At 64.6% G+C, this 11745-nt stretch overlaps 4 protein-coding genes across 4 annotated transcripts in view; 2 read left to right on the top strand and 2 right to left on the bottom strand.

The window, feature by feature from the left end:
- Positions 1–841: 841 nt before the first annotated feature.
- EMIHUDRAFT_370963 (hypothetical protein) lies at positions 842–3302 on the bottom strand. The gene is made up of 9 exons (XM_005766333.1): positions 3115–3302; positions 2949–2967; positions 2775–2850; positions 2311–2599; positions 2050–2124; positions 1810–1930; positions 1573–1738; positions 1326–1441; positions 842–1236 (listed from the first exon to the last, which is right to left on the bottom strand). Exons 2-9 carry the CDS (start codon positions 2965–2967, stop codon positions 986–988), a joined length of 1113 nt encoding a protein of 370 aa, XP_005766390.1. The 5' UTR covers positions 3115–3302; the 3' UTR covers positions 842–985.
- A 1661-nt stretch (positions 3303–4963) lies between these two features.
- Positions 4964–5910, top strand: SHE1 (sodium/hydrogen exchanger; the record flags this gene model as incomplete). Its single annotated transcript, XM_005766334.1, has 4 exons — positions 4964–5164; positions 5230–5436; positions 5538–5609; positions 5743–5910. Coding segments are annotated over 4 exons (648 nt in total), but the record flags the coding sequence as incomplete, so codon positions are not given.
- Positions 5911–10641: 4731 nt separating this feature from the next.
- EMIHUDRAFT_246554 (hypothetical protein) lies at positions 10642–11087 on the top strand (the record flags this gene model as incomplete). Its single annotated transcript, XM_005766332.1, has 2 exons — positions 10642–10864; positions 11002–11087. 2 exons carry the CDS (start codon positions 10642–10644, stop codon positions 11085–11087), a joined length of 309 nt encoding a protein of 102 aa, XP_005766389.1.
- A 288-nt stretch (positions 11088–11375) lies between these two features.
- EMIHUDRAFT_246553 (hypothetical protein) overlaps positions 11376–11745 on the bottom strand; it is a gene marked incomplete at both ends in the record, with an annotated part of 1163 nt that continues 793 nt past the window's right edge. The window contains 2 exons of the mRNA XM_005766331.1: positions 11376–11441; positions 11544–11717. Coding sequence (XP_005766388.1) covers positions 11376–11441; positions 11544–11717 — 240 coding nt within the window. The remainder of the gene's footprint in view (positions 11442–11543; positions 11718–11745) is intronic.

The raw sequence follows: 11745 nt of genomic DNA, 5'->3' as shown, positions 1-11745 counted from the left end.
AGCCCACATGCTGCATCACGCTGGCGCTCATGACCGACCCCGTCGTCGCGCTCGACGGCGAGAAGCTGCTCTGCGCTCCACATGCTCCAACTCCCCGCGCGTGACCCCACGCCGCGTCATATTCCGCAGGCAAGAGCTACGAGCGGAAGGCGATCGAGGCGTACTGGACGAGAGAGAAGGCCGCCGTCTCGCCGGTCACGCGCAAGCCGCTCCAGTCCAAGACTCTCGTCCCAAACATCAACTTGCGCGTCCTCTGCGAGGAGTACTCCGCAAGGCAGCGCCGACTCCACGGCGGCGCAACCTCGCCGCAGGACGTCGTCATGGGCGCGCTGCTCCCGCCGCCGCACGCGCCCGGCGCGAAGCGCAGGCGCCCGGCAGAGCTGGAGCACGACGAGCAGGCCGCCTCGGGCGTGGCCGCAGGCGCCAAGCGCAAGCTTCGGCTGGCCTCCGGAGACGGATCTCCGCCACCGGTCTGACGCGGAGACGGACTGACCCTCCGTGAAGGGATGTCAAGAGAGAGGCGGGGTCGCTGACGCGGCGAGGAGAGAGACGACCGGCCCAGCATACTGAGCGCGGGGGGCACACGCGGTGCAGTGTGCTCAGTCCTCAGCGCTCTCAGGCAGAAGAACGGGGCGCGGTTTGTGTTTCGGTGTGGGGCGGGAGGGCGCGGGAGACCGGCGGCGGCGGCGGCGGCGGCGGCGGGGGGGGGGGGGGGGGTCCCCGCGATCATTGAGTGTGGCAAGCGTGATGCCTGTGATGCATCTCCCACCGATATCTCTCGTGACACCGACGGCAGAGGTGGCACCCCACTTCTCCAAAATGTATGTTCATTTTGTGTGCCGACATCACATGTGTGTCGAGAAGTTTACGTTACCTTACCTATCACATATGTAGCTTGTGTGGGGCAATGTGGGACCGACGAGCCAATGTGTACGTGCTATTCTCTGTCCGCGCAGGTACCGCGGCCCGGCCCTCTCCTTGAGTTTTAGACGAAGGTCTGGTGCACAGCGATGATACCATCCGGCGCCGGGTACTCGTCCATCAGCGCCGCCACCTCCAGCTCGGACGGCCCGTTCGGGTACTTCTTCTCGTCGTAGATGATCACGAGCGACTCGTCGCCTGGCTGGAGGAAGTTCTTCTGCCCCCACTCAGTGTACTCGCCAGCGCCGAGCGCGACCCAGATGCTCGTGGGGTACTCGCTCTTCTTCATAACCGGGAAGACGGGCTCCCATTTATCTGTCCGTGCAAGGGCAGTGCGGTACAAGTCTCATAGTGTGGAGCAAGTGGCTCGCTGCCCCCCCCACCCCCTTCCCCCGGAGCCGCACCTGTGTCCTCCTGGAAGTTGATGCGGTCAACGATCCAGTCAAGCAAAGCCGGGCCGAAAAGCATGTAGTTGCGCGCAGGCGCGTCCTCGCTGTACTTCACAATCGCCCCCTTCGGCCTGGCGCGCGAGGGCGGTCGGGATGGTGTGGTAGGGGTGGTGTGTGTGGGAGGGGGCGGGGGAGCATCTGTGGGGTAGGGGACGTGGCAGGGGAGACGGCGGTGGAGGAGAGGGAGAAGGAGGTCGCTCACGTCGTGATGGCGTCGTTAACGTGGTTCGGCCCCGACTTGATGTAGGAGGTGAGGACGAGCTGGTCGACGAGCGTGCCCGGGTCGAGGCTGGTGATTGGGAAGCTGCGGATCGAGATACCCTTGGATGAGCTGCCCCAGTTCTTCTTCATGCTCAGCTTGTCCGCACCTGAGAATGAGGGCGAGGAGCGGTGGCCGTTTGCGGGCGCGCGTCGCCGCCGCTCTACTGCGGGCCCGCACCGTCAAGCTTGCGGATGGAGCAGTCATTGAAGGCAGCAACCTTCCTCGGCACGAGCCGCTCCACCTTCGAGCCGTCCGCGCTGTAGACAATGTCTGCATACATCCCCATCTCAGGCTCAACCTGCGAGGCAGCGGCAGGGAGGGCGGCGAAGGAGGGTCGTCGCCAGTGACGGGAGCGGCAGTGAGGCTGCGAGATCAGAGGCTGTGAGAGAGGTGGCGGAGGGAGGGGAGGCGACAGGCCTGAACGTGCCCTCCCGCCTTTGGGTACTCGATGACAGCTGTCGCCACAGGGAACGCCTCAAGCCGGTGGAGCACCTGCGGCGCAGGTTGTGCAGGCGTTAGGAAGAGAGCCCGTGGCGGCGGTGGTGCCGCCGCACCTCTGCGCTGGCGGTGCAATCCTCTCCGCGCGCTCTCTCTCTAGTTCTCTCTCTCTCTCTCTCTCTCTCTCTCTCTCTCTCTCTCTCTCTCTCTCTCTCGGCTCATTCGCGACGGCTGCTGCACCTCGTCGGCGCTCTCGTCCACGCTGTGAGGGTGCGGCGCGTAGAACGTGAAGATCGCCGCCGGCGTCTTCTGCCCCTCCGGAGGCGTGGTCTTGTCGTCCACGCCCTCCTCCTTTTTGTCCGCCTCGCCCGCCTGCTCCATGTGACCGGCCACGTTGCCGGCGACGCCCAGCCCGTACGTGCGGTGCCACTGCTTGAGGCGCGCGGACTTGCGCGCCATCTGGATCATGTCGTAGTGCGCGCAGAATTCATCAAAGTTGATTTTCCCCGAGCCGTCATCGTCCAGGTACCTGCAAGTCACGCGTGCCTTGCGTGCGTGGTGTGTGTGGCGTGTCGTGTGCGATTCCTCGGCGTGGCGGAGAACAGAGGGTTGCCAGTGGAGCGGCGGGCGTTCACGACCGGAGGTGTTGACCCACAGAGGCGCGCGGTCAGTGAGGGAGGGAACGGACGACTACAGGCGAGCACTTGCAAATGACGTCGGCCATGATGTCGATGTCGTGCTTGCGGCACATGTCTTTGATCTCCGCCATGGTGATGGTGCCTGCGGAGGGCGTGCGAGCGACGTGACTCTGCAGCCGATCGCCACCGCCGTGGGCCGCTCATATAACAACAAGGCGCGACGGGTGCGACGGAGCTGACCGTCATGGTTGATGTCCATCTGTCCAGGGGAGTAGGACGGGTGAGCTTTCAGCGAACGCTTCCGACTCCTGTGTCGCCCAGGCTTTCTACGGGCAAGGTGGATCCTCCATCCGTGCCGTGGTGCCGGGAGAGAGGCGGCTGCGGGCGGGCAGCGGGCGACTGCTGCCTTGCTGAAGACGGCCCATTCGTGAGGGTTAGTATCCCTGGTGCACTTTTGAACGTATGTTGATTCTTTGGCGCACAGCCCCCGCGCGAGCGCTGGTCGGAGCAGCAGTCTCGAGGATCGTCCGACTCGCGCAGAGGCGACCGAGGATGCACGGAGCATTGTACAGCCGTTCTCGCGCTAATCCCTCGGCTCGCTCTGGACGGATTGATTCGTAAGGGTAGGTAGGTAGGTAGGCCGGCTGGTGCTACCTCACACTGTCTAGGCAGAGACAAGGAGGGCCCCCGCACACACGAACCCACACATACAGCTCTGTGTCTTGATTTGCCAACAATACACCTAAGACACATACCGAGAGGGACGAGTGCACGCATTGGGCATCAGAGAGAGAGCCATCCACATAAAGTGTCTGTTGCTGTTTGGCTTGAGCCAAGCAGGCACACCCGCGCGCGAGCGATTAGGCCAGGCCCGAAGCCTGACTCAAGCCAAGGTGGAGCACAGGGACAGGGACACCGTACTCACGTACTGACATCCCGCCCCGCGCCAGGGGCGGTGGCGCGCGCCGCGCCGGGACACTTTGGACCCGCAGCCTGGCATACGCCAGGCCACAGATCCGCCGGCAGAGCCTTAAGCTGCATCCGCGATCCGCGCCGGCTCTCAGGAGAGATCCGGCGCGGTGCTGACCGCGTCCTCGCAGGCCACCGAGTTCACGATGGTGTCCGGAGGGAAACGGTGCAGCTGCGCGCATGTCGCAGTGCGGCATGCCGCAGTGCGTCACGCGGCGGATTGATACACGGTGATTATTTTATTTTATTGAAGCCACACGCAGTGTGTCTTGTTAGCTTGTGTGTGTCTGTGTGTCGCTCACGCGTGTCGTCATCATCTGTCTCGCGTCCACCCATACCGCGCTGGTTGGTGTCCAGTCCGAGCCTGACTGTTCTTCACCTTCCTACCTAACCTAACCTAAGCATGGTGCCCCACCGACAGGATGCTGCTCGAAGAAAAGGTTGGCACCCTGGCAAAAAATCTATTAAAACGTGATCCGGTAACGCGCTCCTAATTCCGCAGCGACTGTTGTATTTCTGTCACGCGCGCAAGTTGGCCCGTCGTCGCAGTCACGACGCAGTGATATGGCGCATCGCTGCGTTGCGCTCGTGTTGGCCGCCGGCGCGGCTGCTTCTTCGTCGACGCTCCCGCCGCCGCTGCTCCGCCCGATTTCTCCTGTGGCTGCGCACCCGAGCAGCACGTCTCCGCCCAAACCTTTGCCGCCCGCATCGCCGCGCGCCAATGACTGTCGGTGCGAGAATTCTCTTGCCGATCGCGTCTCAAAGCTTTGGAGCGCCGCCCTCGCCACCCTCCTCGCCCTCGCCGCCCTCCTCGCCTCATGCGCATACCGCTTCCGCAGGGTGCCGGCATGCCTCGCTTCCCAGCCCCAGTATCTCTCTCCCTCGCTCCCTCCCCTGCTCCCCCACCCTCTCCATTCCCTCGCCGAGCCTCTCCCTCCCCTCCGCTGCGGTGTCTCGTCGAGGGTTTGTGTGCAGAGCATGCATGTGAAGATGAACAATCAACAGCGGCGCCAGGGAACCGTGGGCTGTGAACAAACAGCGAAAAAAAAATTAGAAAAAGAAGAGGAAAAAAGAGGCGCCGATATCATAACTCTCTACACGCTACACCCCCGACGGCTCTAGCACAGGCAGAAGCCACCAGCAACGCCAGCAGCACCAGCACACCAGAGCAGAGCGCATGGCCTCGCACGCAGCTGTCGACTTCGCCATTCTCGTCAGGCCTCGGCATTCTCGCCGGCGCAGCCTTTTCCCTTTGCGCGCTCGGATTGACCGATGACCAACACGTCATGATGGATGACGGGGGGCCGCTAGAATTTGACGAGGATTTCTTCATGACGTGGCTGCTCCCGCCTATCATCTTTGAGGCCGCGTTCAACCTGAATGTGGACGCGTTTCAGGCGTCGCTATTCCCGACCCTCCTCTTTGCCTTCTTGGGCCTTCTGTGCTCGACCTCTGTCATCGGGACGTTGCTGTACACCGCCGGCCAGGTTGGCAGCGGCTTTGCCGTCCTCCCACCCTCTTTTACGGGGCGCATCCTCCGTTTCTGTAGTAGGTGGGGTTGTGCTACCCGCTAAGCCTACTTGCCTCGCTCACCTTCGGGTCGCTCGTCTCGGCAACCGACCCCGTCGCTGTCCTCGCCACGTTCAACAAGCTGGGCGTCAAGCAGCACGTCTTCGCGATGGTCTTCGGCGAGTCCATCCTCAACGACGCGGCTGCCTTGGTGCTCACCAAGACGCTCCTGACGTTTCACGACGCGCCCGTCACCACCTCTAGCGTCGCTGCGGCGTGCGTCAGCTTCCTTTGTCGGCACTGCTCTACAAGCAACTTGAGGTCCACCGCCACGGCGACGCCTCCCTCGAGGCGGCGCTCTCCTTCACCTTTCCGTGGGCCTCCTACTTCCTGGCCGAGGCGAAAGGGCTCTCGGGGGTGGTGGTGAGCGTCGCCGCCGCACCCTCTTCACCACCAATACACCGCCACGCGGCCGCACCGCCTCTCACCACCACTATACCACCGCGCGGCCGCCGCCGCGCCGCGCCACGCCCGGCTCCGCTCGCGCGCCCCCTAGGCCATCGCATTCTGCGGCATCGTGATGGCCATCTACACGCGCAACAACCTCTCCGACGGAGCGGTCGCCTTGATGGTCGGGCTCTACAAGGTGCTGGCCTTCGTTGCGGAGCAGTCCGTGTTTGTCTATCTTGGGATGGCCCTTCCGCTGCTGCCCATCGCGGGAATGGTGCGTTTGCACCCCCCCCCTCCCCGGCCAGGCGGCGAGGCAGCCACCACCTCGCAGGCGGAGACGCCGCCCAAAGCGCCTTCACCCGCCGCCGTGCCGTCATTCTTCTCCCAGCCAGCCACGCTGCTCAGTTCAACGGCCCACAGACACTCCATCACAGGTGTGGCGCCTCTCCCTCGTCGCGATCCTCTGCTGCTACGTCGGCCGCCTCCACGTCTTTCTCTTCTCGCAGCTCGCCAACCTGGTCGAGCGGCGATCCCCCTCGACGAGGCCGCCGCGGCTGCGATTCGGGGACGCGTGCGTGGTGTGGTGCGCCGGCCTCCGCGGCGGCGTCGCCTTTGCCATCGCCTCGAGCTCGCGGCACCGCCTCGACTTTCCGGAGCGCTGCGGCGGCTTTGCGCATGACTTTGGATCGTGCGACTACGAGACGGTCGAGAATGACTCGACCGCGATGCTGCAGGCGACGATGGTGTGCATCATTTTCACGATCTTTGTGGGTGGCGGCTCCATGCCCGCGATTGCGCGCCGCTGCGGCGTCGTCGAGAGCGTCGAGGCCCCGCCCCTCGAGTCGCCGTTTCTCGACAGCGTCGTCGGCGGTGCCCTGCCGAGGGCGAACGAGGGGGAGCCGCCGAGGGAGAAGAGCGGCAGCCACCTCGAGCACAGCGGCCTGATTGACTTCTTCACGGTGTGTGGCCGCAGCACCGACTGCACGTCTGCGCTGCGCTTCGATCCCGCCAGCTCGCGCCATTCGCTCTGCGAGCACGATTTTGAGGTGGACGCGCCTCGCCTTGGGCGTCTCTCCCTTGCCCGCGACCCCGCGCTCCCCTCACCGCCCCGCATCTCTGGCCGCACCTCTTCGTACGACTACGTCGGCGGCCACGCCTACGAGGGGGGCACCGGCCGCCTCTCCTCGTATTTTGGCCGCCTCTCCGCCAGCCGCCTCTCGACCAGCGGGGTGGCGCCCCCGAGCTGGGACCGATCCGCCGCGCAGCTGCGGGGCAGCCGTGACGCGGTTTGGCACGACCGGTTCTCCGCTTCCTCTCTCGTGGCGCTGCTGGGCAGGCCCAGCCGCCCTCCGCCGCGAGTGCCTTCGCCCGCCGAGCCCTCGCATCAGACCATCCACGAGGGCGAGGACGGCGACGAAGACGGCGACGAAGATGGCGAGGCCGGCGAGGGCCCGCGCCAGTCCTTCATTCTCCACGACAGCGACGACGACGACGGCGACGATGCCATCGGGCAAGGCAGCGGCGCAGCCAACAAGACCTCTCGCGCTGCCGTCGCAGTCGCCGCAATCGGCATCCTCGCCGTCCTCGTCGTCACCGCGGTTGCGGGGAGCTGGCACGACTCACGTCGGGCGCTCGAGACGGTTGGCCTCGCCCTTGGCGCGACGCTCGTCCTCTGCCTGGCCGTCTTCGGCGCCTACTGCGACGTGGTGTACGGCAGTGACACCAGCGGGCGGCTCAACGAACACTCTGACATGCTCGAGCCCGACGAGTACGACGAGCCCGCGAGCACGTCATCCGATGATGCGCGGGCCCGCCCTGGCCCGGGTGAGGCTCTCGAAGGCGTTGTCGCTGCTTCGAGGGCCGCTCAGCCCACCCCTGCCCCCAGTCTGCAGAGCAGCCTGACCGTCAGTCTCGTCGCGGAGCAGGCGGAGCGCGAGCTCACGCAAGTCGGCAGGCAGGTCTCGGAGCATCTCGGCAGCCTTGGCTACAGTCCCGCGCGCGTAGCCGGTCGCAGATGCTCCACGATATCACGGTTGGGCATGGCTGTTCACGCTTCCGCACGCTGAGATCTCTCACCCCACGCGCTCTCACGCGAGCCCCTCCTTCTCCTCTCGCAACAGGTCGCGGACCTCACCGGAAACGTCGAGGCGCCGGTGACGCCCACCTCTTTTGACATCGCGCCCACGGACGAGGAGGCGGAGTCGGGCAGTGGGACGATGGTCTCGGTGGCGGCCGAGTCGGACAGGGCAGGGAGCCAGCCGAGCACCCCGTCCACTGACCCGGACACCCCTTCCCGGCGGACGCCCATCTCGCCCCTGGGCCTCCACGCGAGCTACTGGGCAGAGCGGGCCGTCGCACGGGCGAGCGGCATGTGGCCTTAGCTTTGTGAGGCCTCGACACAGGTAGAGAGCCCGTCTGTCTCCTAGAGGTGAACGCCGCCGAGACCCTCGATCTTCCACGTCTTGGTGTGCACCACGAGGCTTGCATGCGCCGGGCTGACTGTGGATGCTAGCTAGTAGAGGTGATACGTACGCGCACGGAGCGGAGCCGCAACGAATTCCGGACGCTGGAGACGGTGGACGGCGTACGCGAAAGGGCTTTCACACCCTCACGATTTTTCACACCTTCGAGAGACGAAGGCGCGCTCAGAGCTGTCAGTCATGCCGCGCCCCCCATCGCCTGCGCCCGGGCGCCCATGCCGCGCCCCGACGCGCGACCGACCGACCGCCCCGAGCCGTCCGCCGCGCCGCAGGCTCCTCTCCCGCGCACAAACTCCAACCGCAAACCAACGATCGTTGTGTGTGGGTGGCGGCTCCATGCCCGCGATTGCGCGCCGCTGCGGCGTCGTCGAGAGCGTCGAGGCCCCGCCCCTCGAGTCGCCGTTTCTCGACAGCGTCGGCGGCGGTGCCCTGCCGAGGGCGAACGAGGGGGAGCCGCCGAGACCATCCACGAGGGCGAGGACGGCGACGAAAACGGCGATGAAGATGGCGAGGCCGGTGAGGGCCCGCGCCAGTCCTCCATTCTCCACGACAGCGACGACGACGACGGCGACGATGCCATAATAAAAACGGACACCTCTACTGTGAGATGGGTAAAGGAACAGGTGCGCCGATTTTCGAATTCCGCGGGACTCATCACTCAAGCTTTTTGATGGAACAGATGCTCTCCCTGATCGCCGCCTCCCAGGGCTTCTCGCCCAAGCCCACGGGCTGCGTCACGGAGGCCGGGATGAAAGAGGTGCCCTTCGCACGCTCCGCGTCGGATGCCCAGCGCTCGCACGCCCCGATGCCCAGCGCGAACCTGTGTAGTGGTCGTGAGTGCGCAGTCGCAATACGCGCGCAGGCGCAAGCGGCGTGGCAAAATGCCATCGTCTCCATCGGCGTGGCGTGGATCGGCGACATGTCGGACGGCGTCCCGGACATGAACTGCACGGCGGCCGTGCTTGCGGCCAAGGGCGCCCTCAACGCTGCATACGGGTATGAGGCCAACAAGGACTCGGACCCGCCCGTCCTCTTCAAGCCGACGTGGACGGTGGAGCCCGACACCTTCCGCCCCACGTACGCGGGCGCGCTCTCCTACTTTATCGGCCATGAGTGCTCGGACATGGACGCCGTCTCGACCGACAATGGCTTCGCCTTTGGCTACACGGCCCTGAAGCCAGGGCCGGACAGGGACGACAAGAAGAACTGGTGCGCCGCCCAGCCATGCCGTGCTCATGTGGGCCGGCGCCGTTGTGCGCCCAATGACGCCGCGCGCGCACACACAACGTGTGCGCCTTGCGCCCCTCAGGCTCGGCTGGGAGAAGGCACACTTCCACTCCATGAAGTTCCTTGAGGGGGGAGCCTGAGACGGGGTCGGCAGTGCCCCTCTCCTTTGAAAGGAACCAAACAATATGCGCTACGGCATTCCCGGCCAGGTCTGTCTCCACCGGATGGCCATTTGGGTCGGCTGACACGTTCACAGTTGCCTCCTTATACAACGAGCCCTCGCTTCCCTCATCGAGCCACAGCTCGTATCGTTTGGAGTACGCATTGTCAAAGGTGACACTCACGCTGCAAATGTGGAGAGGCGCGCCAAGGTCGACATACAGCCAATCCCACCAGGCGCTTTCGTTTCCTTCGAAACTTGCCTGCTCAGGTGTATTCTTTTCTTGCTTGGCCGGACATCATGCCGGGGTAGGTAGGGTAGGGTCTGGGCCCTCCCGTCGGGTTTTTCCCTCTCTCACGCCGGAATTTTCACAGCAGAAAAAGAATTTTTCCGGCCAAATCACGATGTCAACCCTCCCCAAGTCGTTGATCTGGTGCTTGTAGGGCTTGAGAGTGGCCTGCCATGTCACAGGAAGGACTGTGGTTGCAGGATAGTACCACCAGCCATCACTTTAGTTGGTATAGTACCCCACCTTCACCCATCCCGTGATTTCTTTTTTAGTTCCCCATAAGTAAGGTAGGTAGGTAGGTAGGTAGGTAGGGGCAGGGCAGGGGCCGGTCAGGTTTTTGCAGAATTTCAGCATGATGTCCGGCCAAGCAAAAAAAACATACACCTGTTCTGTTGGTCCCATCACAGTTGTCCGCACCTGTTGTCCGCAGCTGTCCGCACCTGTTTGCACCACCTGCCAAACAGCGCCTTCCCCGCAATCGCTTCACTCTGAAATGCTCGCATATCCCTGCGGTGAGCGCTGTGGTCGCCGCAGACTGGCTCCGACTTGACGGCGGCATGGAGACGTGATGCCTCCATGCCGCCGTCGAGTCAAAATCGACATGCGTCTCTATCCTATCTCTCTCTTTAGCATGCAGAGAAAGTTGTGTTTGGGAGTGAGTGCCGTTTCACCTCATGTGGCCGAGCAGCGAGCACGGCGCCGGAAGACGACGTGTTCCTTTTACATGTATCCGCGCTCCACCTCTCGTGTCGCGGCACCCGCAGCGATGACGGATGAAAAGAAATCCTCCGTGGCCTGCCGACATATCGCGCTCGAAGGCAAAGGCTGCCGTGCCGTACGCCAGAATTCATGATCGCTGTGCTCCCAGCGCTCGTGCAGCGGCCAGCGTGGCGCAGCCCGTCACGCAGCGCGCTGATGCAGCAGCAGGACTCCGGTGAGCTCGCGGCACAGTTTGCCGCTGAGCGGACCCGAAGGCAGCAGCCGCAGCAGCAGCCGCCAAAAGCTGCGGACCCGGGGGAGGAGCCATTCGCAGGCGTGCGAGAGATTGTCCTCGACGCGGACGGAGCACCACGTGCTATCCCCAAACGGCCGCCGCCTGCCACCTTCGCCGAGCAGGCTCGTCTCTCTCTGTCTCCTCCCTTCTCTGCCTCCTGGCCCATCCCAAATCTCCTTCACTATACACATAGGGCGGCACTCGCCCCTCGCTAGTCGGGCTCGCTTTCGGCACGCTCATCGCCGTCGCCTCTGTGGCGCTACTGCTAGCCATCGCCGGCGCCGACGCCGGCGCGTCGTGACCGTCACCGCCAGGGTAGCTCGGCCGTCTGGCCAAGCGAGGTGCGACGAGACGCGTCGGTGTAACAAGGGCTCCGCTCACTGTGTAATTGTGTGGGTTGGGAAAGCTGGCGAGCGATGCATCGCTAACCGAAAACGGCGGTATGCACGTTCCCCCACCTTTTGAGCAAACTAAAGGCGCGGGTGCCGGGTCTGACACCCGTCCTTCAGATTTCACCCTTCGTTCCGGACCCTCCACGACGGCCACAGGCGCACTGCCCTCCCCTGCGGGCGAGAGCGCGACCCTCACATCAGGAGCTGGGGCGAGCGGAGTCGCTCCCGAGGAGCAGCTTCTCGCACTGGAGGCAGACCCGCTCCTACAGAGTCACGCAGAGCCGGCGGTGAGGGGGGCGCGGGCGGGGCGCTCTGCGTGGGCCGGCGAGGGCCGCCTCCGCCGACGATCCGAACTTTGCAATCACGCAGCGGCGCGGCGAGCAGCTCGCGCAGATGACGCGGCCGCAATGGCGGCAGTGGTGCTTGCGCAGATTGTTGGTCGACGCGTAGTTGGTCCGCGCCATGAGCTGCTGCGAGAGGGAGCCGCCGCCGGTCTGCGGCTGCGCGAGCATGAAGGGCAGCTTGCAGAGCTGGCACGCCTGCGCCACGCGTGCAGAGGTGGGGGGT

Source organism: Emiliania huxleyi, assembly GCF_000372725.1.
Source record: "Emiliania huxleyi CCMP1516 unplaced genomic scaffold EMIHUscaffold_516, whole genome shotgun sequence".
NCBI classification, from domain to species: domain Eukaryota; phylum Haptophyta; order Isochrysidales; family Noelaerhabdaceae; genus Emiliania; species Emiliania huxleyi.
The sequence above is the reverse complement of the archived record's forward strand: the minus strand, read 5'-3'. Positions and strand labels throughout refer to the sequence as shown.